This window comes from Oryctolagus cuniculus, chromosome 4, assembly GCF_964237555.1.
Source record: "Oryctolagus cuniculus chromosome 4, mOryCun1.1, whole genome shotgun sequence".
NCBI lineage: Eukaryota > Metazoa > Chordata > Mammalia > Lagomorpha > Leporidae > Oryctolagus > Oryctolagus cuniculus.
Genome location: NC_091435.1, coordinates 98,693,855 through 98,720,968, shown reverse-complemented (window position 1 = coordinate 98,720,968; position 27,114 = coordinate 98,693,855). Strand labels below are relative to the sequence as shown.

At 37.0% G+C, this 27,114-nt stretch overlaps 1 protein-coding gene across 11 annotated transcripts in view; it reads left to right on the top strand.

Moving 5' to 3' along the window:
* Positions 1 to 27,114, top strand: part of FXR1 (FMR1 autosomal homolog 1) — a 66,386-nt gene that overhangs the window by 32,635 nt on the left and 6,637 nt on the right. For 6 of the 11 annotated variants that reach the window (XR_011388039.1, XM_008266556.4, XM_008266553.4 and 3 more), the window contains exons 4-13: positions 5,107 to 5,178; positions 5,593 to 5,741; positions 5,961 to 6,054; positions 6,779 to 6,895; positions 9,142 to 9,312; positions 11,637 to 11,715; positions 15,169 to 15,278; positions 18,559 to 18,645; positions 20,004 to 20,211; positions 25,833 to 26,036. Coding sequence is in view for 9 of the 11 variants with exons in the window: in XM_008266556.4 (XP_008264778.2) it covers positions 5,107 to 5,178; positions 5,593 to 5,741; positions 5,961 to 6,054; positions 6,779 to 6,895; positions 9,142 to 9,312; positions 11,637 to 11,715; positions 15,169 to 15,278; positions 18,559 to 18,645; positions 20,004 to 20,211; positions 25,833 to 26,036 (1,291 nt within the window). In the remaining 2 variants the exon portion in view is untranslated. The remainder of the gene's footprint in view (positions 1 to 5,106; positions 5,179 to 5,592; positions 5,742 to 5,960; positions 6,055 to 6,778; positions 6,896 to 9,141; positions 9,313 to 11,636; positions 11,716 to 15,168; positions 15,279 to 18,558; positions 18,646 to 20,003; positions 20,212 to 25,832; positions 26,037 to 27,114) is intronic. The other 5 variants (XR_011388040.1, XM_070072464.1, XM_002716446.5 and 2 more) reach the window with 1 other exon arrangement.

The window sequence follows — 27,114 nt, the reverse complement described above, 5'->3', positions numbered from 1 at the left end:
TGATGGTGGTTTTTTTGGTCACCAGTTTTTAGGAACCTATCCATATAATGTATTTCAAAATTATAGTTATTAGTGCTTCACTTTTTGAACCAAGTAACTTTCTAAGTCTCCTTCTCCCTTTAAATAAAGCTTAATGTAAAAATGAATTGATAGACTTTATAATGTAGTAAGTTAACCTTCTCCCTTAGCGTGGCTGTGCTTGTCCGTTATTGCCAACTTAAATCTCATTTCCCAAAGTTGAGTGTTCAGATTTTTCTTTTTATTGAGTATATATTTTCTTAAAGTTTTTAAGTCGGAACTACATTATATATCATATATTTACTCCCCAAATGCCTACAGAAGGACCAGAGCTGGGCCAGGCCAAAGCCAGAAGCCTGAAACTCAGTCTCTGTCTCCCATGTGAGTGGCATGAACCAAATTACTTGAGCCATCAGTGCTGCTTCCTAAGGTTTCGAGTAGTAGAAAGCTGGGTTTTGGAACCTGAACCAGGAATCCAACCCAGGCATTCAGGCGAGAGATGCAGGCATCTCCCCCTCACCCCCGCCCCAAAGATTGATTTATTTATTTATTGGAGAGGCAGAGAGATGGGTTTGATCTGCTGGTTCACTCACAAAATGGCTGGAGCTGGGCCGATCCGAAGCCAGGAGCTTCTTCCAGGTCTCCTACGTGGGTACAGGGACCCAAGGACTTGGGGTATCTTTTTTTTTTTTTTAAAAGATTCATTTATTAGAGTTACACAGAGGAGAGGCAGAGAGAGAGAAGTCTTTCATCTGCTGGTTCACTCCCCAGTTGGCTGCAATGGCCAGAGCTGCACTTATCCAAAGCCAGGAGCCTCCTCTGGGTCTCCCATGTGGGTGCAGGACCCAGGGACTTGGGCCATCTTCTGCTGCTTTCCCAGGCCACAGCAGAGCGCTGAATCAGAAGTGGAGCATCTGGGACTTGAACTGGCACCCACATAGGATATTGGCATTGCAGGTGGCGGCCTTATCTGCTATGCACAGTGCCCACCCACCCCCCAAGTTCGTAATACTTCTGCAAGTACAGGGTTTTTATTTTAAGTATTTAGGTTTTTAATTGAGTTTGCTGTCTTTCTCTAGGGTAATATATTACACAGTATATTATTTATCATTTTTGATGTATCAAATTATTTAAGTTATCAGATACTGCTTTCTGTTAGCATATTCTCCCCACCCCCCCAAGATTTCTTTATTTAAAAATTAGTTAATGGCAGCGATGGGGGGAGGATTAGAGAGAGAATTGATCCGCTGTCTGCTGGTTCACTCCTCAAACAGCTGCCATGGCTGGGCCTAGGCCAGGCCAAATCCAGGATTCATGAATTCCATCCAGGTCTGCCACCTGGGTGCAGGGGCTCAAGCACTTGGGTCATCATCTGCATTCTCAGGAGTGGTATCAGGGACCTAGATCAGAAGTTGAACAGCCGGGACCAACATTCCAATTTGGGATGTCTTTGTTGTAGGTGATGATTTAACCTGCTGTGCCACAAAGCTGGCCCCAAGTCACATTTTTTTTTTTTTTAAGATGTATTTACTTATTTGAAAGGCGGAGTTATAGAGTGAGAGGAAGAGATAGACAAAGAGAGGCCTTCCATCTGCTGGTTCAATCCCCAAATTGTGGCAACATCTGGGACTGGGCAAGGCTGGAGCCTGGAGACCCAAGCTTCATCCTGCTCTCCCATATGGGTGTTAGGGGACCCCAGCACTTGGGCCATTTTTTGCTGCTTTCCCAGGTACATTACCAGGGAGCTGGTTGGAATCACATGGTATGTCGATATCATATCCTCCAGCTTACTCTGCTGTGCCACCGCACCAGACCTGTAATTTGTGAATACTCTGATAGCAGTAACAGTAGCTGAAACTTGGGGCTGCGCTTTGGCACAACTGGTTAAAATCCTGACCTGAGGTGCCAGTATCCTACATAGGCACCAGTTCGAGTCCCCGCTGCTCCACTTTCAATCCAGCTCCCTGTTGATATGCCTGGGAAAACAGTGAAAGATGGCCCAAGTCTTTGGGCTGCTGAACTCATGTGGGAGTCCCAGAGGCAGCTCCTGGCTCCTGGCATTGGATCTGCTCAGCTCTGGCAGTTGTGGCCATTCTGAGAGTGAACCAGTGAATGAAAGATGCCCATGACATTGGTTCCAGAGGGGCCCTCCCCCCACCCAAATCACCTATTAAATGATATGATGTTTGGTTATAATCTCTGCAGTCCTCCCTTATGCTTTTAAATCATTTCTAAATTGCTTATATTTGATATAATGAAAATGCTATGTAAGTAGTTACATTGTATTATTTAGGGAATAATGAGAAAAACTTTTTTTCTGAGTATTTTCTGTCTAATTGGGGATCCAGACAGATTGATGTACTTTATTAACTAAGTTCATATAGCAAAGAATTTGTGAAACTGATAAACAAGTTTAGTTTCTGTTCTTCTAATGTTCTCTAGTACATCAGGCTGTATTCACAGGGTTGGATCAGTTTCGTGCCAGACCTGTTTTTCAGTTCTAGAAATCCTTCTCTGAAGAAGGGAAAGGTGACTTTTATTTGGTCTTTTAGTAATAATTTTAGGGCAAAAATGATCCAAGAGGTAACTTTCTGTTGAGGTCTTCGTGCATTTTTAAAGAGTTGAACACTGAGATTTCTGTTTTTGTTGTTCAAGAATGGTTGAATATTAGCAGTTTCATATGGTTTGCACTACATTGTGTTTTCAAAATTTTTTGGCTATTTGAATACTAGATTTGCTTTCCCAATCAGCTTCCCAGACTTACATGATGTTACATCACATAAATCAGTGGAATGATTTGGTAGTGGTCTCAAGAAAAAGACACTGTATGATGAATGTTGCTTTTGAAAAGATCTGAAATGGAAATACTTATTTTCAGACCTTTAAATAGTTGCTATGTCACTTTTCAAAAGTGATGGCAAATCTTTTAAAATTAGTAATATTTAATCTTTTTGGTAATAATTTTGTTGAATAAGATTGCTGAGAAAATTGGGAGGGAGGGGGGATGAGGGATAGTATCACTATGTTCCTGAATCTGTGTATAGGAAATAGATGAAATTTATATACCTTAAATAAAATTAACAAAAAAAATTAAAAACTTTTATCTATAGGTTTATATTCTCTAAATAAGAAGTTTCAAGACTCTGAAACAAAACAATAAAAAAAAAAACAAACTGCTTATAAAAATTAAAACATTGTTGGTTCTGTTTAAATGTTTCCTCTTGTAGGCCCCAAAGGACTTTCTTCCATGACTTCTAATGTATTCCATACTTTGGGATAGCTCTGTAAACAGATAAAACTAAGAGTTTACAGGTTCCAACTAAAAGGATATGGTTAATTCAGGTTACTAAGAATAAAAAGTAATTCTAATTGGTAATTTTAAAAACAAAGATTTAAAAAAAAAAACAGTGAAACTGCTTTGTTGTTCTGTCTTGTATGTATATGTGTGTTATGTATGTGCAGGTTGCATGTCTGTAAAAATTTATTAAAACTGTTTTGGCTTGTGGATAGAAAAAACTCAAATTAAGACTGCTAACTTAAATTACCTTTTTGGTGAACATGACTTAATCTCTGTTAAATACGCTGTTTTTTTAAAAAAAAGTTTGCTGAATAAAATTGCTGAGAAAATTGGCTCAGTTAGTAAAGTTGAAGGTAATCAGAAAATGAAGGGTTCTTTAGATTTGCCTAAGATGGATGTGCAATATAATATTCTAGGATATTGAAGGACCTTAAAATTCCCCATCCTTTTTAAAAAAAATTTTTTTAAAGATTTTATTTATTTGAGAGGTAGAGCTACAGATAGTGAGAGGAAGAGACAGAGAGAAAGGTCTTCCGTCCCTTGGTTCACTCCCCGAATGGCCGCAACGGCCAGAACTGCGCCAATCTGGAGCCAGGAGCCTCTTCTGGGTCTCCCATGCGGGTGCGGGGGCCCAAGCTCCCAGGCCACAGCAGAGAGCTGGATTGGAAGTGGAGCAGCCGGGACTAGAACCGGCTAGTGCCGCAGGAGGAGGATTAACCTGGTCTCCCCTGCGGGTGCAGGGGCCGAAGCACTTGGGCCATCCTCCACTGCCCTCCCGGGCCACAGCAGAGAGCTGGACTGGAAGAGGAGCAACTGTGACTAGAACTGGCGCCCATATGGGGGGAGAGGGGGAGAAGGGGAGAGGGAGAGGGAGAGAAAGATCTATCTTCTATCTCCCATGTAGATATAGGGGCCCAAGGAATTGGGCCATCTTCTCCTTTCCCCCAGGTGCATCAGCAGGGAGCTAGCTGGATCGGAAGTGGAACAGCCTGGACTGGTGGTGGCTTAACCTGCTATGCCATAACGCTGGCCACTAGGTTCTTAAGGGATCTAAATGGCATATCATTGAAGGAATTTAAAATTGGGCTTACCACTTTCTACACTTTTTAAAACATTTTTATTTCACTGTTCATAATTTTGATGAGAAAAACTGAAAGACTTGTGTTTGACATTATGTAAAGATGAGTAGTAAACAGCTTGCTTTAATATATTTGGGTTTAGTAATCCTATGAATTTGAAATTAGTTTACTAGGAGGCCACACTGCCCAAAAGTATTCAGGTTTAGGGGCTGCGTTGTGGCTGGTAAAGCCTCTGCTTGGGACACCGGCATTCCATATGATTGCTGGTTTGAGATTTGAGTTCTCAAGTCCTGACTGCTCCACTTCTGATCCAGCTCGCTGCTCATTTGCCTGGAAAAACAGCGGAGGATGGCCCAAGCACCTGGGCCCCTGCATCCACATTTGAGACCTAGAAGAAGCTCTGGGCTCCTGGCTTTGGCCTGGCCCAGCCCTGGAACTTTGTGGTTTGGGGAATGAACCAGCGAATGGAAGAGCTCTAACTCTGCATTTCAAATACATAAATAAATCTAAAATAAAACATATACAGCTTTATATTCAGCTATTAAAGTTTGAATGTGCATACTACTTTTCACTCAACTACATTGAGCAAAGTTCCAGTAAAATAACCTTTTGATTATTGAGTTTAGTGGGATTTAGCATTTATAACAAACCATCACTTAGAGTTTGAGTCTTTCCAGATGAATGGATAAAGGCATATTTCCCCTTTCTCAGGTATATTCTAGAGCAAACGACCAAGAACCATGTGGATGGTGGTTGGCTAAAGTTCGGATGATGAAAGGAGAGGTAAGTGATCTTGACATTTGCTATGTGATAGTATTAAAGGAAATAATCTCAACTCTTGGTTTTTGTAAATATTATTCCAACTGTACTTTTGTTTTTAAAAGCCTGTGAGAAATAGTTGACCAGACATCGTAAAAATTCACTAGATCATTAATTTCTGTTTGTGTTCTGTATTGGCAAACACCAAAGCTGCTCTCCAGAGGTACACCTCAAGCATGTAAGGACCACTAGGTTCATGCTTGTAAGAACCTATGTTCTAGTTTAGGTAAATTAGATTGATGTAACTAAGCTGTGCTTAATATTTGTGTCACAAAGGGGAGGGTCTGCTGGTAAAGCTGAGCAAGGTAATTAGAACTTCTTTTAAAGTTCATTATTTTTGTTCAGATGGAATTTTTGAAGTATTTTAATGTCTTTTAGTTTTATGTCATTGAATATGCTGCTTGTGATGCCACTTACAATGAAATAGTAACATTTGAACGACTTCGGCCTGTCAATCAAAATAAAACTGTCAAAAAAAATACCTTCTTTAAATGCACGGTGGATGTTCCTGAGGATTTGAGAGAGGCGTGAGTAATTTTATCTGTTATTGTATTGCTTGGTGATTAAGAGGATTTTTAAGCACTACAAAATATTTTTTCTCAGACACCTATTCAAAACCTTCTCATAGAAAATATTAAAGGTTTTGATGGGGAATGTTAAAGTTCTAAATTTGTATTGTCCTTGTAACTCTTCTAAATTTAATCTAGTACTGAGGTTTTTTTACCCATGAATTAATTTTTCTCCAGGTGTGCTAACGAAAATGCACATAAAGATTTTAAGAAAGCAGTAGGTGCGTGCAGAATTTTTTACCACCCAGAAACCACACAGCTAATGATACTGGTAAGATAACAATAACATATTTTCAGGTATTGATAAGTATTGCACAGATTTTATAGTTAGATATTTCAAAAGATAAGAGCTATGGTAAGCTTGATGTAAAGTTTTTTTTTTTTGCAATAATATTAATTTTGATTTTTTTGGAATAAGTATGGAAATAAAATTTTTTTAATATTTTATTTCAAAGATAGAGTTACAGAAAGAGGTAGAGACAGAGAGAGGTCTTCATCCGCTGATTTATTCCCCAGATGGCCGCAATGGCAGGAGCTGCGCCGATCCAAAGTCAGGAGCTTCTTCCGGGTCTCCCACGTGGGTGCAGAGGCCTAAAGACTTGGGCCATCATCTGCTGCTTTCCCAGGCCATATCAGAGAGTGGGATCAGAAAAGGAACAGCGGGACTAGAACCAGTGCCCACATGGGATGCCATTGCTTCAGGCCAGGGCGTTAACCCACTGTACCACAGCACTGGCCCTGGAAATAAAAATTCTTAAAATGATATTTTTAGTTTCCTAAAATTTGTAATGTGTGGGATCCTAGATGCTTTCATAGCCAATGCTATTTGATGTGACAAATATAAATAATGACAGGAATTTACGAAGAAAAGTAAGATTATCCAGGGAGGCAGAATGTTAGACAAACAGAGAAGTGTAGTAGTTGAAAATCAGAGCTTTGTGTTACTTTGAAAAATGGTTAACTTTTTGGTTGATTAACTTGTTTGTTTGTTACAGTCTGCCAGTGAAGCAACTGTGAAGAGAGTAAATATTTTAAGTGACATGCATTTGCGAAGTATTCGTACGAAGCTGATGCTTATGTCCAGAAATGAAGAAGCCACTAAGCATTTAGAAGTAAGTAGGTTTACTTACAAAATGATTTTTGTTTGTCCCATTTAATTTCAGAATTATATTCTCGGAGTTCCCTGTACTTGACTGATAAAAGACAGCCTAGACTTGATTTGTGGTTACACCTGGAGTGAGTGAGGCATTAAAAGAATGGCTTTTCTATTTTACTTTTATCAAATGTAGCATTTCCTTGCCAAATGCTGATTGACTTTTGTTAGGACTTAAGAACTCAGAACTGTATTGCTGTTTCTTTGCACTACCGTGTTAGTCATAACACATTTACATCAGTAATTAGTTCAGTCTACCAACTCGTTTAAGAGATTAGGAGAACAAGATATAGTATGAAGTTTTTTAAAATATTAAGTGTATCATTGCCCCATGCTATTGTTGTACTACTTTTCCCCTTGTGCTCACACTTCCCCAATGGAATACATGTGTATGCACACACAAACACACTGTCTTCACTTAGAGAAACCAAAGTATGTTTATTCTTAGGATAAATTTGCCAATGTCCTCTTTAATTTAAAACTGCCAAACAAGGAATATGTGAATGAATTTTGAAGTAAACATGAAATGGGGAAATGCCTGTATTTGCAACAAAGTGTTATGTTAGAACTACTGGTTTTTTTATGACCATGATTAAATAGATAAAACCATTTTATCCCTTTGCATTTATACCACTAGATAAGCTTCTTCTATTCTTGTAAGATTTTTGATCTTTTTTCGCTTAAGGCTTTTTTTTTTTTTTTAAGTTTTCACATTTAAAAAAAATTATAAAGTTCAGTATGTATTTCCATTGTTGGTTAACCAATTTACAGGACTTTAAGTTTTGCATCTTGAAAAATGAAAACTACCCTCTAAGTTGTAACTCTCAACTCTCTGCTCCCCATTTCTGACAACTGCCGTTTTGTAAATTTCACTGCTTCTGATGTTTCATAAGTTGGAATAACATGCTATTAGTTGTTTCTGTTATATCACTTAACATAATAGGGTTTTCAAGGCTCATTCATGTTGTTGCATGTGTTAGAATTTGCTTTTGATAATTCTTTGTATGTACAAGGGTACTTCAGAAAGTTCATGGAAAATGAAATTAAAAATTGTTGTGTTGCAGATTTCTTTAATTTTTTTTAAAGATTTATTTTATTTATTTGAAAGAGTTACAGAGAGAGGTAGAGACAGAGGTCTTCCATCTGTTGGTTCGCTCCCTAGTTGGCTGTGACAGCCAGAGCTGCGCCGATCTGAAGCCAGGAGCTTCTTCCAGGTCTCCCACGTGGGTGCATGGGCCCAAGGACTTGGGCCATCCTCTACTGCTATCACAGGCCATAGCAGAGAGTGGGATCAGAGGAGCAGCAGTTGGGACTAGAACTGGTGCCCATATGGGATGCCATTGCTTCAGGCCAGGACTTTAACCCACTGCGCCACAGCGCCGGCCCCCACTTTCTTTCTTTTTTAAAGATTTATTTATTTGGAAGGCAAGGTTATGGCTGGGGGCTGGAGGGAAGTCATGGATAGGTCTTCAGCCTGCTGTTTGCCTTCTCATATGGCTGCAATGATCAGGGCTGGGCCAGGCTGAAGCCAGGAGGCTGTAACACCATGCAGGTCTTCCATTTGGGTGGCTGGGGCCCAAGTACTTGGCTCATCTTACACTGTTTTCCCAGGTTCATTAGCAGGGAGCTGGAATGCTAGTGGAGCAGTCAGGACTTAAACTGGAAATCACATGGGATGCTGGCCTCGCAGGTGGCTTAAACCACTGTGCCACACTGGCCCCTCTTTTTTCTTCTCCTCTCTCTTCTCTCTTTTCCCTCCCCTCCCCTCGATTCTCCTCCCCTCAGATTGATTGATTGATTTGAAAGGCAGATAGGCAAAAGCAGAGAGAGAGAGAGGGAGAAAGGTCTTCCACCCACTGGTTCACTCCCCAGATGGCTGCGATGGCCAGAGCTGGGCTGATCTGGAGCCAGGAGCTTCTTCTAGGTCTTCCATGCAGGTGGGTGCAGGGGCTGAAGGACTTGGGCCAACTTCCACTGCTGTCCCAGGCCATAGCGGAGAGCTGGATCCGAAGTGGAGCGGCCGTGACTTGAATTGGCGCCCATATGTGATGCCGGTGCTGTAGGCGGCTGCTCTACCCACTGCGTCACAGCACCAGCTCCATCAGCCTCTTGACTAAATAAAGAATGTTGATATGAACATGCATTGCAAAAAACCCGATTCTGTTTTTTGATCTTTGTAATGAATTCCACTTTTCTTCTTAATAGTGCACAAAACAACTTGCAGCAGCTTTTCATGAGGAATTTGTTGTGAGAGAAGATTTAATGGGCCTGGCAATAGGAACACATGGTAGTAACATACAGCAAGCTAGGAAGGTTCCTGGAGTCACCGCTATTGAACTAGATGAAGATACTGGAACATTTAGAATCTATGGAGAGGTAAGATGTTGTCTATCTCCTTTCTTGACTGATTTTACTGTCACTTTTAACCACCTGTTGTTTGATTACATTTTATCTTGAACTTTAATTTACTAGTGAAACACTTTCGACTTAAGATTTATTCATTTAAAATCAAACTGCCCAGCAGTCATTAATTCTGAAGATGGTTTAAAGCTATTTTTGTTTTGGGGGAGTGAAAGACTTATCAAGTGACATGTAGTATTTTGAGGAGTTTTTTTTTTTTTTAAGATTTATTTATTTATTTATTTATTTATTTATTTATTTATTTGAAAGTCAGAGTTACACAGAGAAAGAAGGAGAGGGAGGGAGGGAGGGGTCGGTCGGTCTTCCATCCACTGGTTTACTCCCCAATTGGCCGAAATGGCTAGAGCTGTGCTGATCTGAAGCCAGGAGCTTCTTCCAGGTCTCCCACATGGGTGCCGGGGCCCAAGGACTTGGGCCATCTTCTACTGCTTTCCCAGGTCATAGCGGAAAGCTGGATTGGAAATGGAGCAGCCAGGACTCGACCCAGCACCCATATGGGATGCCAGCACTGCAGGCGACAGATTTACCCGCTATACCACAGTGCCAGAACCGAGAAGTTTCTTAAATAACTGCTTCTTAGTTTAATTCAGTTTTATATTCATTAAAATAATTTATCCAGATATTCTTTTGAATGCTTATTAAGTGTTGGGCTCTGGCAAGCAGTAACCTAAGTTCTATAAAAGTTATTATAGAACTTAGGTTTGGATAGTACTTTGTCACTAGTTCTGAAATTTTCAGGGATAGAAAATGAATGTGTCATTTTAGTTATTTATCGCTTGAGAAATATCTTCTATCTACTTATTCACTCCTTACATGGCAGCAATAATCAGTGCTGAGTCAGGCTGAAGCTAGGAGCCAAGAACTTTACCTTGTTACTACCACATGGGCCTCGGGTCCAAGTATGTGGTTCATCATCTGCTGTCTTCTGAGGCGTATTAGTAGAGAGCCGACTCTACTACTCTAGTAGAGTAGCAGAGACTCAGACTTGCACCCTGATGTGGGATGTTGGTGTTGGCAAGCAATGTCATAACTTGCTGTATCACAATGCCTGCTGCTTGTAAACTATTTAAAAAATACATTATTCAGATGTTTTGTTGAGACTACCCTTTGAAATAGTATAAATGATTTTTTTGGGAACTGGTTTGGTTTCAAATCTTGACTTTAAAACATAGCTTTTATGAAAAGCTTTATTCATATAGTAAATACAACTAAAAGTATCATTTTTGTTTCTGAAATCTTTACAAGTGGGGGGAGTATAGAATGGTAATTAAGAGGACAGTCTTTGGAGCTATAGAGCCTGGATTCAATTCTTGTTTCTGCCACTTTGGGTGGGCTTGCAGAAGTTACATTACTTCCCTGCATGTGTCCTCAGGGTTAAATAAGAGTGATAATGAATAGATTTTTCAGTGTATTTGTTGTTTATTCGTTTTTGTGACAGGCAGAGTTAGAGTTATAGACAGAGTTATAGACAGTGAGAGAGAGACAGAGAGAAAGGTCTTCCTTCCGTTGGTTCACTCCTCTAAATGGCCGCCACAGCCGGCGCTGTGCCGATCCGAAGCCAGGAGCCGGGTGCTTTGTCCCGGTCTCCCACTAAGGTACAGGGACCCAAGCACTTGGGCCATTCTCCACTGCCCTCCTGGGCCACAGCGGAGAGCTGGACTGGAAGAGGAGCAACCGAGACTAGTATCCGGCGCCCCAACCGGGACTAGGACCTGGGGTGCTGGCGCTGCAGGCAGAGGATTAGCCAAGTGACCATGGCGCCGGCCTAGTGTATTTGTTGTTTATGGTATATGATGACAACAAATTCACAATAAATTTGAGCTGTGGTTACTAAAGAACACAATTAAAAGCAAAAATAAAATTGAGATTTGATTTTCATATTCTTATCAGTAGATATATTTAAAAATAGTGCCTGTATGTAAAAAATGCAGCTGATTTAAACTCTTTGAATTCTTTGTTTTTAATAATCACCTGGAGAAATACAACATCAGAATACAAACCAGTATGTATTTAGAATTGGCTTGAAGTTTGGCTATTGTGTAGCTATATAACATAGCTAATTCAAACTGTTGCTGTTTTCTCAGTTTCTTAATTTCTTGGTTTTAATAGTGATGGAAAGTTTGTTTTTTAAGTACTTGATGAGTTTTTTACCTGAAATGTCACTGTAGTGGGCTGAGGAGAATCTCTTAGTAGAGCGTAATGATTCACAGTAACAGTTTTATTTTGGATTTTGTGTTGATTGTAACTGGATTTTATGTTAATGTTTCCCTTACTTCCAGAGTGCTGATGCTGTAAAAAAGGCTAGAGGTTTCTTGGAATTCGTGGAGGACTTTATTCAGGTTCCTAGGAATCTTGTTGGTAGGTATTTCTACTAATTATTAAATAAAATGTTACTTAGTTGCATTTAGTGACTTAGTTGAAAATGTAGTGTAATATCTAATTCTGCTTCTTATGATCTGTTACAGTATTTAGATAGCAAGCTGACTTACGTTTTTGGTGATAACACATGTGACTCGTACCTTGTTTTTAAAAAGTAAAGATGTTTTCCTTCGTCCAGGGTAATTGGATAATAATGCCCATACTTTTTGTAACAGTGTGTCATTAACAGTTTTTCTTTAAGTATTCTCTTCCTTTTGACTTTTAACTTTTTCTCAGCCTCTTATTGTCTTTCACTTATATATTTGAAATTGTCATAGTACTTTTTGGGAATGTTTGAATTTATTTCTTCAGTAGAGAAGAAAAATTACAGTGGACTAACAACAGGGTAATAAATATTTACCGTGTAGGCCCTGAATAGATAATAATTGGTTGTTGAAAGGGCATAGAAAAAGGTAAGAAGTTGTGAGCAGGAGAGGATGCTGCTGATGATATGCGGGGAGGTTTCATTATTAATTGTGTGACACCTTTCTTGAAAACTTGGATGCTCATGCTTTATTTAAGTGACAAAAATTTGAGTTGTAAGTTAAGGCTAAATGAGCATTGTATGAGATAAGTTAGTTAATATCCCTGTTGCTAATATGCTCTACATCCCTGATGATGTCTTTATGACTATTTGAGGGAAATGGGAAGGCTTTGGTTATCAGTGATTTTACTAACTTCTTAATAAAGAGGAAGAACTAACATAATGTAGTGAATGAAATTAATAGTATAGGATAAGTACTTTGTTTCCAGTTGGCCTCTTAATATTTTGACTGTAAGGAAACACTTTTTTTTTTTTTTTTTAAAAGCTCCTTGGGCTCTGTTTATATCATGAAGCCTGTTTAGCCTTTAGGAAATGATTTGTGAAGTCTTATAAATCAAGCGTGGGTAGAAAACTTAAAACTTTCATCCTGAAAACATGTCTATTTTGGCCTTAAATAACAAATAGTGTACTGTGAAAAACAGCAGTTTACATCACAAAAATGTGTTTCTTGGAATTCAGCATTAATAGAAAAGCAGCCTTTCAGTGTGGTCCAAAGATGAGGATAGCAGGGCAGACTTCCAGTTCTTACATAAACTGTACTTTATCAGCTTTTGATTTATCATCATTTACTGTAGGTTGATCTGCTGGAGAGATGAATTGAGATGTTTAAATTGAAATAAGTTTGAAGAATTTTGTGCAATTTTAATAATATTGTCAAGATATGAATGCTATGAAATATTTATCATTGTCAAATGAAGTCACCTTTGACAAGGAAGCTGCTTTTAAAAATGATCCCCTTGTTTGTTTATTTAAATCTTACTAAGTCATTCACACCGGTACTAACATTGTGGTAGCTGCTCTGTGGAACAGATATTGGTAAGGTTTCTTCACTTGTAAAAGCAATTCAATGGCAGGTTTGTGAATAACAAGCAGATTTCTTCCCAGTCTAATAATTCTAAGATAGTCTTAGTCTTTGGTGGTAGTGTTAATTATGAGTAAAAATTCCTATTTCATAAACAAGAAAATTTAACATATATTTAGTTCTGACTTGTTTCTTTATTTTTCATTGCAATGATGTTTGGGTACCTGCTGTGTCTTTTCCCCCCCCCCCTCATCATTTTGGTTGACTTTGGTGATAAGGGATGGTTTTTGTGCTTTTTAGGAAATATACATTAGCAGCAGCTATTAAATATTAGCAGCACATTGGTGAAATACTCAGAGGTAGTATAAACATTTCTGTTGGTTTTCGTGTATAATAATGCTGTATTTCCCTCTGAAATATTTTATGAGTGAAGCAGTCTTTTTGAAAAGTAGTGCATTCTTAGTCCAAGTGAAAGAGAAAAAGAGGACTGAGGAATAAAAGGGAATGAGGACCACTTGGAGGGTAAGTTCCAGAGCAATTCCCTTTCACATTCATATTCCAGGAGTTCTAGTGCTTGACCATTCCTGTCTTCCCCAAATCAAAGGAAAAAATAATTATTCACTGATCAATTTGTATTACAGGTCTGCTTCAGTTTGTCCATATGCTCTGGAATTTATGGAAATGATCAATAAAATATTGACAGTCTGGTGGGAATAAATAGAACTTGTAGACAGGTTCCTTCTGTGAACCCCAGAAGGGTGGTGAATATTCATAGAACACTGGTATATTTTAAAGGAAGGAAGTGGCAAAGATTCTATGGGAGGGATTATGCTGTTACCAACCTGATTTTTTTGTTTTTCGAAAAAGACATTTGCTTATTTTTAGCAGGGTCAAGGATGGAGTTGCTGCTTGAGCTTCACTCTGTTAACAATGAAGGTTGCTTTTATGTGCTGCTGCTAGGGCTGCTCAGAGAAGACACAGACCATGTGAATTTCTTGTGCTACTGTACTTTTTATGTTTAAGATTATTATTGAGAGAGGAGGTTTAAGACTAGGATTATAAATAAAATTTAATTGTAGTGCTTTTGCTATATTGACCAGTTTCCTGTTAATTTCCCTTTATTTGTTCTAGACAAGCAGTGTGAAAAACTTCCATTTTAATCCCTTTCAACCAAAAGTAATTTAAGCTTTTGTGCAAGTGATTTAGTAAAAGAAATGACTGTTAACAAATATTGTGTTGTTGGACTTTATAAAGAGATACCTACATTGCATATATTGAAGGTTACTTGAAGATTCTGTTACTGGGTGACACTATCTGGTATTATTTTGTTATGTGTTAATTTTTACAACAAGATAGTTCCCCAGTAGAAGAATGTCTTCACGTCTTTTATTTTCCTCTTCAATTATTATATCATTAATAACTACTGTTTGGCAGACTTATAAATTAAGTGTTGAGAAGGTAAATAATTTTGTTGTTTTACAGAATGAAATATACTTGAGTGAGCATACCATATACACATTACTTGTGTGAAATACTGTGAAAAAGTCTTGATTTAAAATGTGATACTTGTTACATATAAATTTTTACTGAAGAGAATATTCATTCTAAAGTTAATATTATAGATACCTTTTGAAGAAATAGAAACTTGATGAATTTGTTACTTGTGAATATCGTATACAAGTAATAAACAAGTTGGTATGATTAATGCTAAATTAAAAGTTTGCTTTTTATCTAAATATCCAAAGCTTGAAATGAATTGGGGTGTTATTTTAAAAAGTATAAAAAGGATACAGGACATACTAAAAAAATTAGCCTTTGAAAATTTCTTCTACATGAACAACATTGTCACACCTTGATAATAACTGTTAAGCATACAGAAGACAAAGATGTTTGAAGCCAAGGATAAAAACCTTTGGTAGTCTTTAGCGCAAGTTATTAAAGTAAAATCAGCATTTTGCTTTGTGGTTATAATTCAGTAGCAAGTCATAACTTATCAAAGGATAGCAGCTGGTTTTTAACTTACTGTATTTGTTTTCTCTTACTAAAGGAAAAGTAATTGGAAAAAATGGCAAAGTTATTCAAGAAATAGTAGACAAATCAGGCGTGGTTCGGGTGAGAATTGAAGGAGACAATGAAAACAAACTACCTAGAGAAGACGTAAGTATTTAGTATGTCATTTATTTGTCTTTTTTTTTTTTTTACCATGTTCTTGACTGACTTAATGTTATTTCATATTTTGGAAATTTTTTCAGGAAACATATCTATTAAGCTACTTGCACTTATACAGTGCGTTTTTCTTATTTTTAAAAATTCTGTTCTTATAATATGGCTTTACACACTTAGAAAACAAGTCATCTTTCAGTTGTGTAGGCCTTTGGTTTCTATTTTGTCAGTACTATAGTTTAAAAAAAATCAAATTCTTGATAGGAAGGTTTCATCTGATAAATCAAAAATGATTTTTTCTTTATACTCTTTATACTTAAGAGTGTAAAGCTGTAGAATTTGTTCTTTTCAACAAAACAGTGTTGCAAAGGAATTCTCGCTCTCACTGTCCTTGACCTTTTTGTAGAATGTGAAAGCATTGACTGTTTCTTTAATTGAAATTTCTTTCAGTGTTGAGGTTGCTTTTCTGAAATTTCTTTCAGTTTGTTTTTTCACCCTGTTTGCTATTTTGTTCAGAATTCTGTTCTCCACCAAAGTCACTTTAAGGATTTTACTTAACATTCATGGCTCTAGTAGTATACTTAGGCTTTGTGTGCTTGAGAATAAGGCAAGGATTTTTCCCAGAATTATCTCCCAGAAAGAAGTACACTTAGATCTTCAGTATTTATTGCACAATAGAGCACTGTTTGGGGAATTTGCTAATAACTTATGGATAAGATAAGTTCTTTTTTTAAAAAAAATCTAAGATTTTAGCTCAGGTAAATATCCTGACTCAAGAATTGGGTGTTGTAAATATATTATTAAAGATAGCCATTAAAATAACTCTAAGAAAAGAACTTGTATTCAATTTACACTGTAAGATTTTTTTCTTATGGCTTTATGGTAGCTATTAAATTTTTTTAAATATGCGTCTGCATTCCTTGTACCTCTCCTTTACTTTGGAGATAACCATTGATGATAACATTTCCCAGTTGAGGTCAAGGCATTGTATTTCTCTTATTCCTTCTAGACCATCTGTTTGGAATGTCTTTTGTCTTTAAGTACTTGATAAAATTCTGTTTGTTTCTACATCTGTTTTATAAAATTCTTCCTGGGGCTAGTGCTGTGGCATGGGTTAAGCTGCTGGTCTATAGTGTTGGCATCCCCTATGGGCGCTGGTTTGAGGTCCACGTAATCTTCTGATCCAGCTGCCTGCTAAAGTGTCTGGGAAAGCAGCAGAAGACGGCTCAGGTGTTCAGTCCCCTACACCCACGTGGGAGACCTGGGTGAAGCTCCTGGCTTTGGCCTGGCCCAGCCCTGGCTATTTTGGCCATTTGGGGAGTGAAATCTCTTACTCCCCCCCCCCCCCCCCCCCGTCTCCCACCCTCTGTAATTCTGATTTTCAAATAAAGTCTTCCTAAAATTCTTTTTTTTTTTTAATTTATTTATTTGAAAATCAGAGTTAGAGAGAGGGGGAGAGGCAGAGAGAGAGAGAGAGAGGTCTTCCATCTGTTGGTTCACTCCCCAAACTGGCTGCAACAGCCAGAGCTGTGCTGATTCAAAGCCAGGAGCCAGGCGCGTCTTTAGGGTCTCCCACACAGGTGCAGGGAGGGGCCTAAGGACTTGGGACATCTTCCTCCACTGCTTTGCCAGGCCATAGCAAAGAGCTGGATCGGAAGGGGAGCAGCTGGGACTTGAACCGGCACCCATATGGAATTGCCGCACTGCAGGTGGCGGCTTTACCCACTATGCCACAGCGCCGGCCCTCTCAAAATTTCTTTTCATTCACTAATGCTGTATATAGTGACATTATTACAATAATGTTTACTATCTTTTCTGAGATTGTGACTGCTTTAGAAACGGACTTGTCTTTCTCTCATAGCATGGATACTGGCATTTCATAGATATTTGAAATTGGGTAACCAGATACAAAATTACCTGGCTCAGCAGCTAATTTTATGACTTTGGTCAAAATGATATACTATTTTTTTAATGAATAGTAAGTAAGATAGAATGCATAATATGGTCCCTGAAACCTAGCATATTGTTAAAATTTTTCCACTGTCCTCTTTTACTGACTATGAATGCCCTCTTACCACCTTGTGAATTCCTTACCATTGACATTATCTAGAAGTCACCAGTAAATCATTTTTTAAAAATTACTTTGAAGATAAAGCATAGATTCATATAGAGTCACAGAAATGAAGAAAATGAGGAGACAGTGAAATTGATTAGGGAACTGTATTTAGGCTTCACTCGCATTGTCCTCAGACGTTAGGAAGTTGAAAGTGTGTTTCTTTAGAAGAAAAATCCTCGTTTTACCATGTTTTTCTACTCTGCAACTTTTATAAAACCTTCTTATTCTGAAATTCAGCAAAGTAAACCAAATCTGTTAATTCTTTGAATTAATGCCTGTGATTAAGTATGTCTGCTCTTACCAGTAATTTCTTTATCTTACATTGTATGCTTAGCACATCGTGGGTGACATTTATCTTAATTATAAAGAAGTACCACCTATAGTAATAGGCACTTAAGATGTTTAAAAATCTGATCACATATCTTAGAGATAGATACCTTGGCTAACTGCTTTGTGATACTATAACACTACCCACCATGTTGAAGGATCTATTTCCAGCTGGAAGTTCTTGGCCAGTTTGTGTGTGTGTGTGTGTGTGTGTGTGTGTGTGTGTGTGTGTGTTTTTAAGATATATTTTAATTTCAAAGAGTTACACAGAGAGGTAGAGACAGAGAGAGGTCTTCCATCTGCTGGTTCACTCCCTAGAGGGCCGCAGTGGCTGGAGCTGTGCCAGTCCTAAGCCAGGAGCCTGGAGCTTCTTACAGGTCTCCCCATGTGGGTGCAGGGGCCCAAGCACTTGGGCCATCTTCTGCTTTCCCAGGCCATAGCAGAGAGCAGGATCGGAAGAGGAGCGGCCGGGACTAGAACCGGTGCCCACCTGCTGCACCATAGTGTTGGCCCCTCTTGGCCAGTTTGAATGACATGCTTCTCATTTTAAAGCTGGTTTATATATTGAATTAGAAATTAAGAAACCTGGTAGTTTTGAAAAGGTGACCCTTTAAAATTTTAGCACTTTTAAAATCCTAAATTGTAGCACAAATAATGAAATTACTTAAATTTTGATTATTCCAAGTTTGTAGATTTGTTTATAATTTGAAGCTGTTAGATGTAAATTGCTGTGTTAATTAGAAAACTTTTCCAAATTATATATTGATTTATCAAACCCAGGATAGAGGTTTGTTAAAATATTAAATACTAAGGACGTTTATCTTCTTACAGGGAATGGTTCCGTTTGTGTTTGTTGGCACTAAAGAAAGCATTGGAAATGTGCAGGTTCTTTTAGAGTATCATATTGCTTATCTAAAGGTTTGTATACTGTTCATATTCTCTTAACCATTTTTGGTACATTTTCTATGTATTAACTGTTGACTACAAGTAAATATAAAATGTACACACATCGAGCACTTTATATTTGTAGTAAATTTCAAGTCTTCAAATGTTTATATTTCAGTCAGATTTTGCCAGTGTTTCTAGGTAAGAATTTAATAATAAAAATGTCCTTAGCTTTAATAAGATGATGGTTCTTATGTACATATCTGTCCTTTTTTTTCCTTTGAGCTTTTATATTTCCTTATTTAAGAAATGGTCACTTTTGACCACTCTGTATATGGTAGAGCCATTCTGTTTTCACTTTTGTACTTCACATGTAAGGATAATACAGAACCGAGTGAAGTTGGACTTCCTTCCTAACTCTGGTGTTTTTTGAAGAAACTACATTATCCTTATTGACATCACTTGATAATTCTTTATTATTTTTACAAAACAACCTATGTTGATATAAAGATTTTAGTGAAGGAAAAGTCCTATAAATGATTACACATTATAATTGTTTTCCATAGTTTTTTTTCTTTTACTCCTCTGTTTTTAGAGTATAGTAATATCCTCAACTATTCTCTGCCTCTAGTGTATTTTTCTTCTCGTCTCTTATTTCATTTGCTACTGTGCTAATACTGTGAAAGTATCTCTAATATTCTTTCCTTTTTTTCCTCTTTTTTTTTTTTTTTGAAAGTCATTGCAATATGCTAGCCTTCTAAGGCAATGCTTTATCTTCTGGTGCTCTACCACCTCTCTTTGCCTTTACATCTTGTGAAGACTGTCAGTTTCTGAATACAGGTCTAGCAGTCTTGGTCACAACTCAGCTGCTACTACTTTGATAGGAAAGTAGCTTGTCCCTAGTATGAGGTCAATTCAGAAATTTTATGGAAAATGGAACTTAACATAGTTTCTTCATAACATATATTTTCATCAAGATTTTAAAGTTTCTTCATGCCTTTTATATCTTGTATCTATACCTCATTTACTAGAGGTTTAACTCTTGGAAGGTAAAATCTGGTAATGTAAAATTACTAGTTTATTGATAAATGTGTTGTTTTAACACTGCTAATGTGTCCACTTGAAGGGTGGAGTCTGTCTTTGTTTTGTATGCTTGTTGCAGCATGGTTAGCCATACAGTCTAATGCATTCAGTAAATGTTGGTTGAATAAATCACAAGTTTCCTTGCAAACTATTTATTAGGAACATAATGCTGCTTTACAGAATTATTACCCAAGGTTATAGCTTTTTTTTTTTTTTTTTGGTTAGGAATACAGCTTTAGCTGTAGACTTTAAGAAGACAGTATGTTAGTATAAGAAGACTTAAACTCTTTTTTTTGTCTTGATTATAGGAAGTAGAACAGTTAAGAATGGAACGCCTACAGATTGATGAACAGCTACGACAGATTGGTATGGGTTTCAGACCTTCTTCCACCAGAGGGCCTGAAAAAGAGAAAGGATATACCACTGATGAAAGTACCGTCTCTTCTGTACAAGGTTCTAGGTCTTATAGTGGAAGAGGCAGAGGTCGTCGGGGCCCTAATTACACCTCCGGTTATGGTAAAAAAAAAAAACTTTTTTTTTTTTTTTGGTACAAGTAATAATAATTCTGATTTTAGGTGTTCCAACACATTTTACTTACGGTTAAGTCACTATATCCTGACTTTGAGTCAAGTAAAAGGCAGTTCCTGAGGTACATGTCTTAATAGTAGTGATGTCATATTTTGTATTAATGACTATAAAAGGCATTTAATTGGCATGCAGTTTTGTAATGAAATGAAGCATGTGTTTAAAAGTTGGTAGTTTATAATCATGTTTGTTCTGAACACTCAGTGAACATAATATAGAACCTGTTTTCCTATTTTCTTACAATAGTCTTAGATGTTTCTAATTACAAACTAGTAGTAGTAGTAGTGATATTGGTAGAAATCACCTTTTATTTGCCCACTCCCTCCCACTCTAAGAAAAGTAAAAATGAAAAATACACTGATCACTATGCTAAGGTTGCATGTAGAAAGTCTTTACTAGTTTTAAAAATATGCTTTATTGACTCATTTGGCAGATTTGAGTATATTTAACATCTCATGTGGAATTCGTGTAATAACAACATTTCACTAAAATGAAGTCTTTAGAAGTCAAATTAATTAACATTGTATTCTAAAAGGTATTTCATTGTGAAGATGGGGCCTTAATATAGATAGGAAGGGGCCAGAGGAGTGGTGATAATTAACAATTCTCTAATCCTAAATTTTCACTTACTCTTCTTCAGCTTTGGCGTTCTTCCATTTTTCAACGTTTGGACTTGGATCTTAAAAGTGACCTGGTTTTTTTGTTTTTTTTTTTTCTTTTTAAATACCCTCTTTCACTTTCTTCGCATTTTCTTACTTGTATCAACTGTTTTCTCTACTTCTTTGTACACATCCTGGTTTTGGAAAATGTTTCATTCACCTTTTCTAAAATACAAGGCATTTAAAGAAATCAGAAGTAAATGCAAATTTCCAGTGTGAACATTCCAGATCCAAATTTCATATATGATTGAGAGATCATCTAATGATGCCAGTTACATTAAACTTAAACTATTTTTCATTTGTGGTAGAGTTGTAAGGGTAAAATATTCCTTCTATATCCATATATACTTAATGTTTTCATTTTGTTATATTTGATTTTAGTTTAGCCTTGTTTTGAGACCTGAGAAACAAAATTCCAGAATCGACCTTTTCACATGGGAAGGGCTGAAAATTGCAAACGATTATTGTGTTCTTAAATATATTTAGTACAAAAGACAACCAGTAGCTCAATAGAAAATAAGTATATTCTGATGAAATTTTGAACTGTAAATTAGCATGACATAGAAAAACATGATGAGACTGATGAATTCATTGAAGAAGTTTTCTTAGTCTTAATTGAGTTGTTCTTACTGATGGGAGGTCATTCACTCTGGCAAAATGCTTGTGTCAAGAATAAATTTAGATGAATGACAGAGAAACATTGGGAGAGCTGATTGCTTTCGAAATTGTTCAGTAGATGGCACTCTTACCTCTGAATCTTTGCAGAACTAGTAACATTGTGTTTTTTTAAGTAGTTGTTGAATTTGAAGAATTTTGAAGAGAACTAAATACCATTTGAATTTTATTATAAATGTTCTTGTGCACCTTGTAACAGAATTTTTAGTTAATATGTATCAGTTCTATAGGAAACATTTCCCAGTGTATTATCTGAATTTGGTATGTGCCTTAACACTCATTGGATGATGTCTTAAAATTTTTCTCTTCCAAAAATTTTTGTTTATTAGAGAAAGAGGGAGCTAATGTTCCACCCACAGGATCAGTCCCCAATTGCTGTCAGTGGCCAGTGGTGTTGAAGCCAGGAGTTCATGCCAGGTCTCCCTCATGGGTGGGAAGGAAAACAGCACCTTCAGCCTTTGCCTCATGGCTGCCTCCTAGCATCTGTATTAGCAGAAAGCTGAAATCAGGAAGTGTAGGAGTTTGGAACTGGACATCCAACTATAGGCACTCAGTATAATAAGGACTGCCTTCTGGGATGTGGACATCCCAGCCAGCAGCTTAACTGTTAAACCAGATGGCACCCCATTTTCTCATTTTATGTATTTTTTTACGTTTATTTGTTATTTGAAATGCATAGTGACAGATACCCTCCATCCACTGGTTTGTTCACTCCCCAGATGGCCTACAATAGGCAGGGCTGGACCAGGCCAAAGCTAGGAAACTCCTTTGGGGTCTCTCATGTATTGGGACTTCCCACATAGATGGCAGGGAACCTAGCCATCTCGAATCAGCATCTCCTGTCTCCCAGGGTGTACATTAGCAGGAAGCGTATGGGAGGCAGGAGCACTCCAACATGAAATGCACACATACCAACTGATAGCCTAACATGTTGTGCCATGATACCTGCCCCAGTTTCTCTTTTTAAATGACACACAATTACATCTTTTTTTTTTAGTAGAAAACTTTTATTTAATAAATACAAATTTTGAAAGTACAACTTTTGGATTATAGTGGTTCTTCCCCCCATAACTACCTCTCACCCGCAAACCATCCCATCTCCTACTCCCTCTCCCATCCCATTCTTCATAAGATTCATTTTCAATTATCTTTATATACAGAAGATCAACTTGGTATATACTAAGATTTCAACAGTTTGAGTAGTAGATTTACTGTTAATTCACCTAGTAAAACACATTAAGGACAGAGATCCTACATGGGGAGCAGTGTACAGTGACTCCTGTTGTTGATTTAACAATTGACACTCTTATTTATGATGTCAGTAATCACCCAAGGCTCTTGTAATGGGCTGCCAAGGCTATGGAAGCCTTTTGAGTTCACGAACTCTGACCTTATTTAGATAAGGTCATAACTAAAGTGGAAGTTCTCTCCTCCCTTCAAAGAAAGGTACCTCCTTCTTTGATGGCTCATACTTTCCACTGGGAGCTCGCTCACAGAGATGTTTCATTTAAGTCATTTTTTGCTACAGTGTCTTGGCTTTCCATGTCTGAGATACTCTCTTGTGCTTTTTACCCAGATCTGAATGTCTCAGGGGCTGGTTCTGAGGCCAACACAATTAATCTTCAAGTTGATAGTGTTTTGGATGATAGAATGTATTTTTCTTTAACTGTTAAAGTGAACTATCTTCACGATAAGGTTATTTTAGAAGTTTCATAGGTAATAAGATTTAAAATTTGGTTAAAAATAGGATGGAGTAATTAAGAGTTGAAGCAGTGTCATGAATCATTTTTAAAGCTTCAAAAATTTTTTTGAGCTTTTTGCGTAAATGAGAGGTTGAAATAGTTTCAGTGGTTTCAGAAGAGTATTATCTGTTGTTGATGCTGTATTAAATTACCACAAACGTAAAGACTTGAACTATACATGTATGTGAGTTATATGGATTGGAAGTCTGACATGGGACTGTCTGTGCTAAAATGTTGTTTGCTGTGCTACATTTCTTTCTGGAGGCTGTAGGGGACAATCTGTTCCCTTTACTTTTCCAGCTTTTAGGAATCACTTTTTTCGTTTCTGACCCCCTCCTTTCATTTAAAAAAAAGAGTCCTCATCATGCTGCCATCTCTTTCTCCACAGCTGAGAAAGGTTTTCTGCCCATAAGATTAATTTGTACTCACCTGGATAATCCAGTGTACTCTTCCCCCTTCCCTCCAGGTCCTTATCCTCAAAGTACTTTTTGCCATCATAAAAACATTCCAGATTAATTAATATAGCTGAAGTTGAGCACTAGCCAGTTTAGTAACCTTTTTTCTTTTTGGCCTTTTACTTCTGTTTTCTACTGAAATCTTAGGATTTAGATGCTTTAGATTTCTTAAATTCTAGATTTTAATTAGGAAGAATTTCCTTGCTTGTGACATTACATTTATTTATGACATTTAGTTAATAAAATGTGTTTTTTCCACCTTGAGAAATACTGTTAAAGGAGATTGATTTCCTTCATGATATTCTAATTCCCCCAAAAAACTTAAAATGAGTAGTAAAAAACTTGACATTCTCTAGAACATACTCCTAATTCAGTATCCAAATCTCTTCTGTAATTGATGAGTTCCATTCATATAAGGGGTCTTAAAGATTCCATGGAAAATGTATATTATGAACAACTGCACGGATTTCAAAAATTTTTTGTGCCAAAATAAACTTTGAATTTCATTTTCCTGAATGTTTTGAAATTCCCTTGTATTTATCAACATGTAGAGAAAAGGGATATATTGCAGAGTTATTATTTATTTATTTTTTTGACAGGCAGAGTGGACAGTGAGAGACAGAGAGAAAGGTCTTCCTTTGCCGTTGGTTCACCCTCCAATGGCCGCCGCGGCCGGCGCACCGCACTGATCTGATGGCAGGAGCCAGGTACTTATCCTGGTCTCCCATGGGGTACAGGGCCCAAGCACTTGGGCCATCCTCCACTGCACTCCCGGGCCACAGCAGAGAGCTGGCCTGGAAGAGGGGCAACCGGGACAGAATCCGGCGCCCCGACCAGGACTAGAACCCGGTGTGCTGGCGCCGCAAAGCGGAGGATTAGCCTAGTGAGCTGCGGCGCCGGCCTTGCAGAGTTATTTTTAAAGAAGAAAAGAAATTGGTAGACTCACTCCAGCAGTTTAACTTTCATAATTTATTCCCTGTACTTTACTACTTATAACTTTGTATAGTATATCTGAAGAGCTGTTTTTATTATTAAATGACTAGAATTTAAGGGAAATTTGAGATATTTTATGAAATAACTTAGTTGCAAGTTTATTCATGTGAACTTTAAAATTGTACAGTATATTCATTTATCAAGAATAAGTTGTTATACACATTGCCAGGCATCAGAACTAACAAAAGGGGGATGAGTATGATAGTGATTGGGTCATACATATATGACACTTTAATTACCCAGTGAGACTGTAAGCTGCTTAGGAAATCTTTGCAGTAAAGTTTTGAAAGGTCTTCATTAAAACGGGTTGTTGGAATGTTAGAAATGGTCTGTAAACTTTTAAAGGCATGCTAAATTTCACTGGTTGTAGCTTCAATTCTTATTGATTGTTAGGTGAGATGTCTTTGCTTGAAACTTTTAAAAAATTTGTTCAATCATTTCAAATATTGTGTTCTAATTTGAGACACTAGCAAAATATAAAACACTGCAGTTTATAACACCATAAATTAGGAGAAATGTACTGATTTCAGGAGTGTTATTTAACATGTGAAAGAAATATGTGTACAGTAGATTCAGAGAAGTGGTAGAATCACTGTATGATTATTCAGTTTTCTACATATGAATTTGCTTTAAGATATGGAATAGTGGCTATATTTGTTGTACTAGTTATTTAGGTTATTATAACTTAAAAATGGGAAGAAACTTTGACTAACAATCATTCCACATTACCTGCATTTTAAAATTACATATATAGTGTTTTACATGTTTTTTACAGTTCTATTGGCTGTTTTTTGTACATTAAAACAATATTAGCCTTTCTTGACAGTTAGATACTGTGCTATTATTCCTTAGTTAAGATTCCTTAGTTAATGTATTTCAAATTGATTTTAATTTTCATTTAGCTTTTCTAGAAGCAGCCAATCAGTGCGTTTACTAAAACAATACTTTGCAAGAAATAATTTTGAAAAAATATCAACTCTTTTTTTAAAATTAGGAATATCATTTGCCTATGTCTCTTCTTTCTCCAGGTACAAATTCTGAGCTGTCTAACCCCTCTGAAACTGAATCTGAACGTAAAGACGAGCTGAGTGATTGGTCATTGGCAGGAGAAGATGATCGAGAGAGCCGACATCAGCGTGACAGCAGGAGACGCCCAGGAGGAAGAGGCAGAAGTGTTTCAGGGGGTCGAGGTCGTGGTGGACCACGTGGTGGCAAATCCTCCATCAGTTCTGGTAGTTTTTTATATACTATGTCAGCATCCATTCTTTGTAAACACTATAACCTTACAAAAGTTAACTCATCTCCCAGAGCCACCCATTCTTGGAAATTTCTCTTTCCGCTCACTGTCTTATAGAGAATAATAAATCATTTATAAAGTAATCTATGTAAGGAAAAGCCCCGTGGAGTGTTTTTCAGTGAAGGCATACTTAGAATATTCAGGTCAGAACTTCAGCTGACTGATCTCTCTGTTTTGAGAATCAGATGTTTATCTCTTTAGTTTTGGGGAGTGTTAATGTGATACGCAGAATTTTTGTTTTTGTTTTCCCTATAATTTTGAGTTATGTATTTCTGTTTTCCAGTCAGGCACAGAGAATTCTAATGCACAGAAAGATCTAAATATAAGTACTTTTATATAATTGAATTTGAAAATTAACTGAATAGCATTTTTTGCCATACTGTGTACTACTTTTGTGAGTAGGGAAAAATGTTGGGGTCAGTTTTTAAAGAAAATTTTTTATTGTTTGAGGAATTGAATTATAAAGAGGTATGTTTAGATTACACTAATGGTTTAGTAACTTTTTCTTTTGAGTATTTTCAATGCTTTAAGTGAAATGGTGTTGTAGTTGTCAGAATGTTCTTAGCATAATTGGCCAGAAGGGGTATCTGACAGGGATACATGGACAAGATGATACCAAGGATATAACTTTATATACCTTTATTGTATATCATTTAAAAAAAAAAAAAAAACACTTTTCTTAAATGTTATCTCCATTAGAGCTTATGTGTTATTTAAGTATCACAGAGGATATGTATACACATTAAATAATGCCAGATATGCTTTGTGCTTAATGAGCTTAGACAAATCACAAAATTTAGGGATCTTTTTAATTTTTAGGTTTTCTCTAGTTGCACAGTAATAATTCTTTTGAGTCATAAGTTTAGTTCATAGGCTTTGGAAATAGTTTTTATATTTTAGTACACTGTGTACTGTTACTGAGGTTTATAAAATTGTAGTATGCTGAATTGCAAATAAATGTACTTTAGTGTTTGATTAATGGATAAACTTAGTGTTTCTTGCAAAGATGCTAG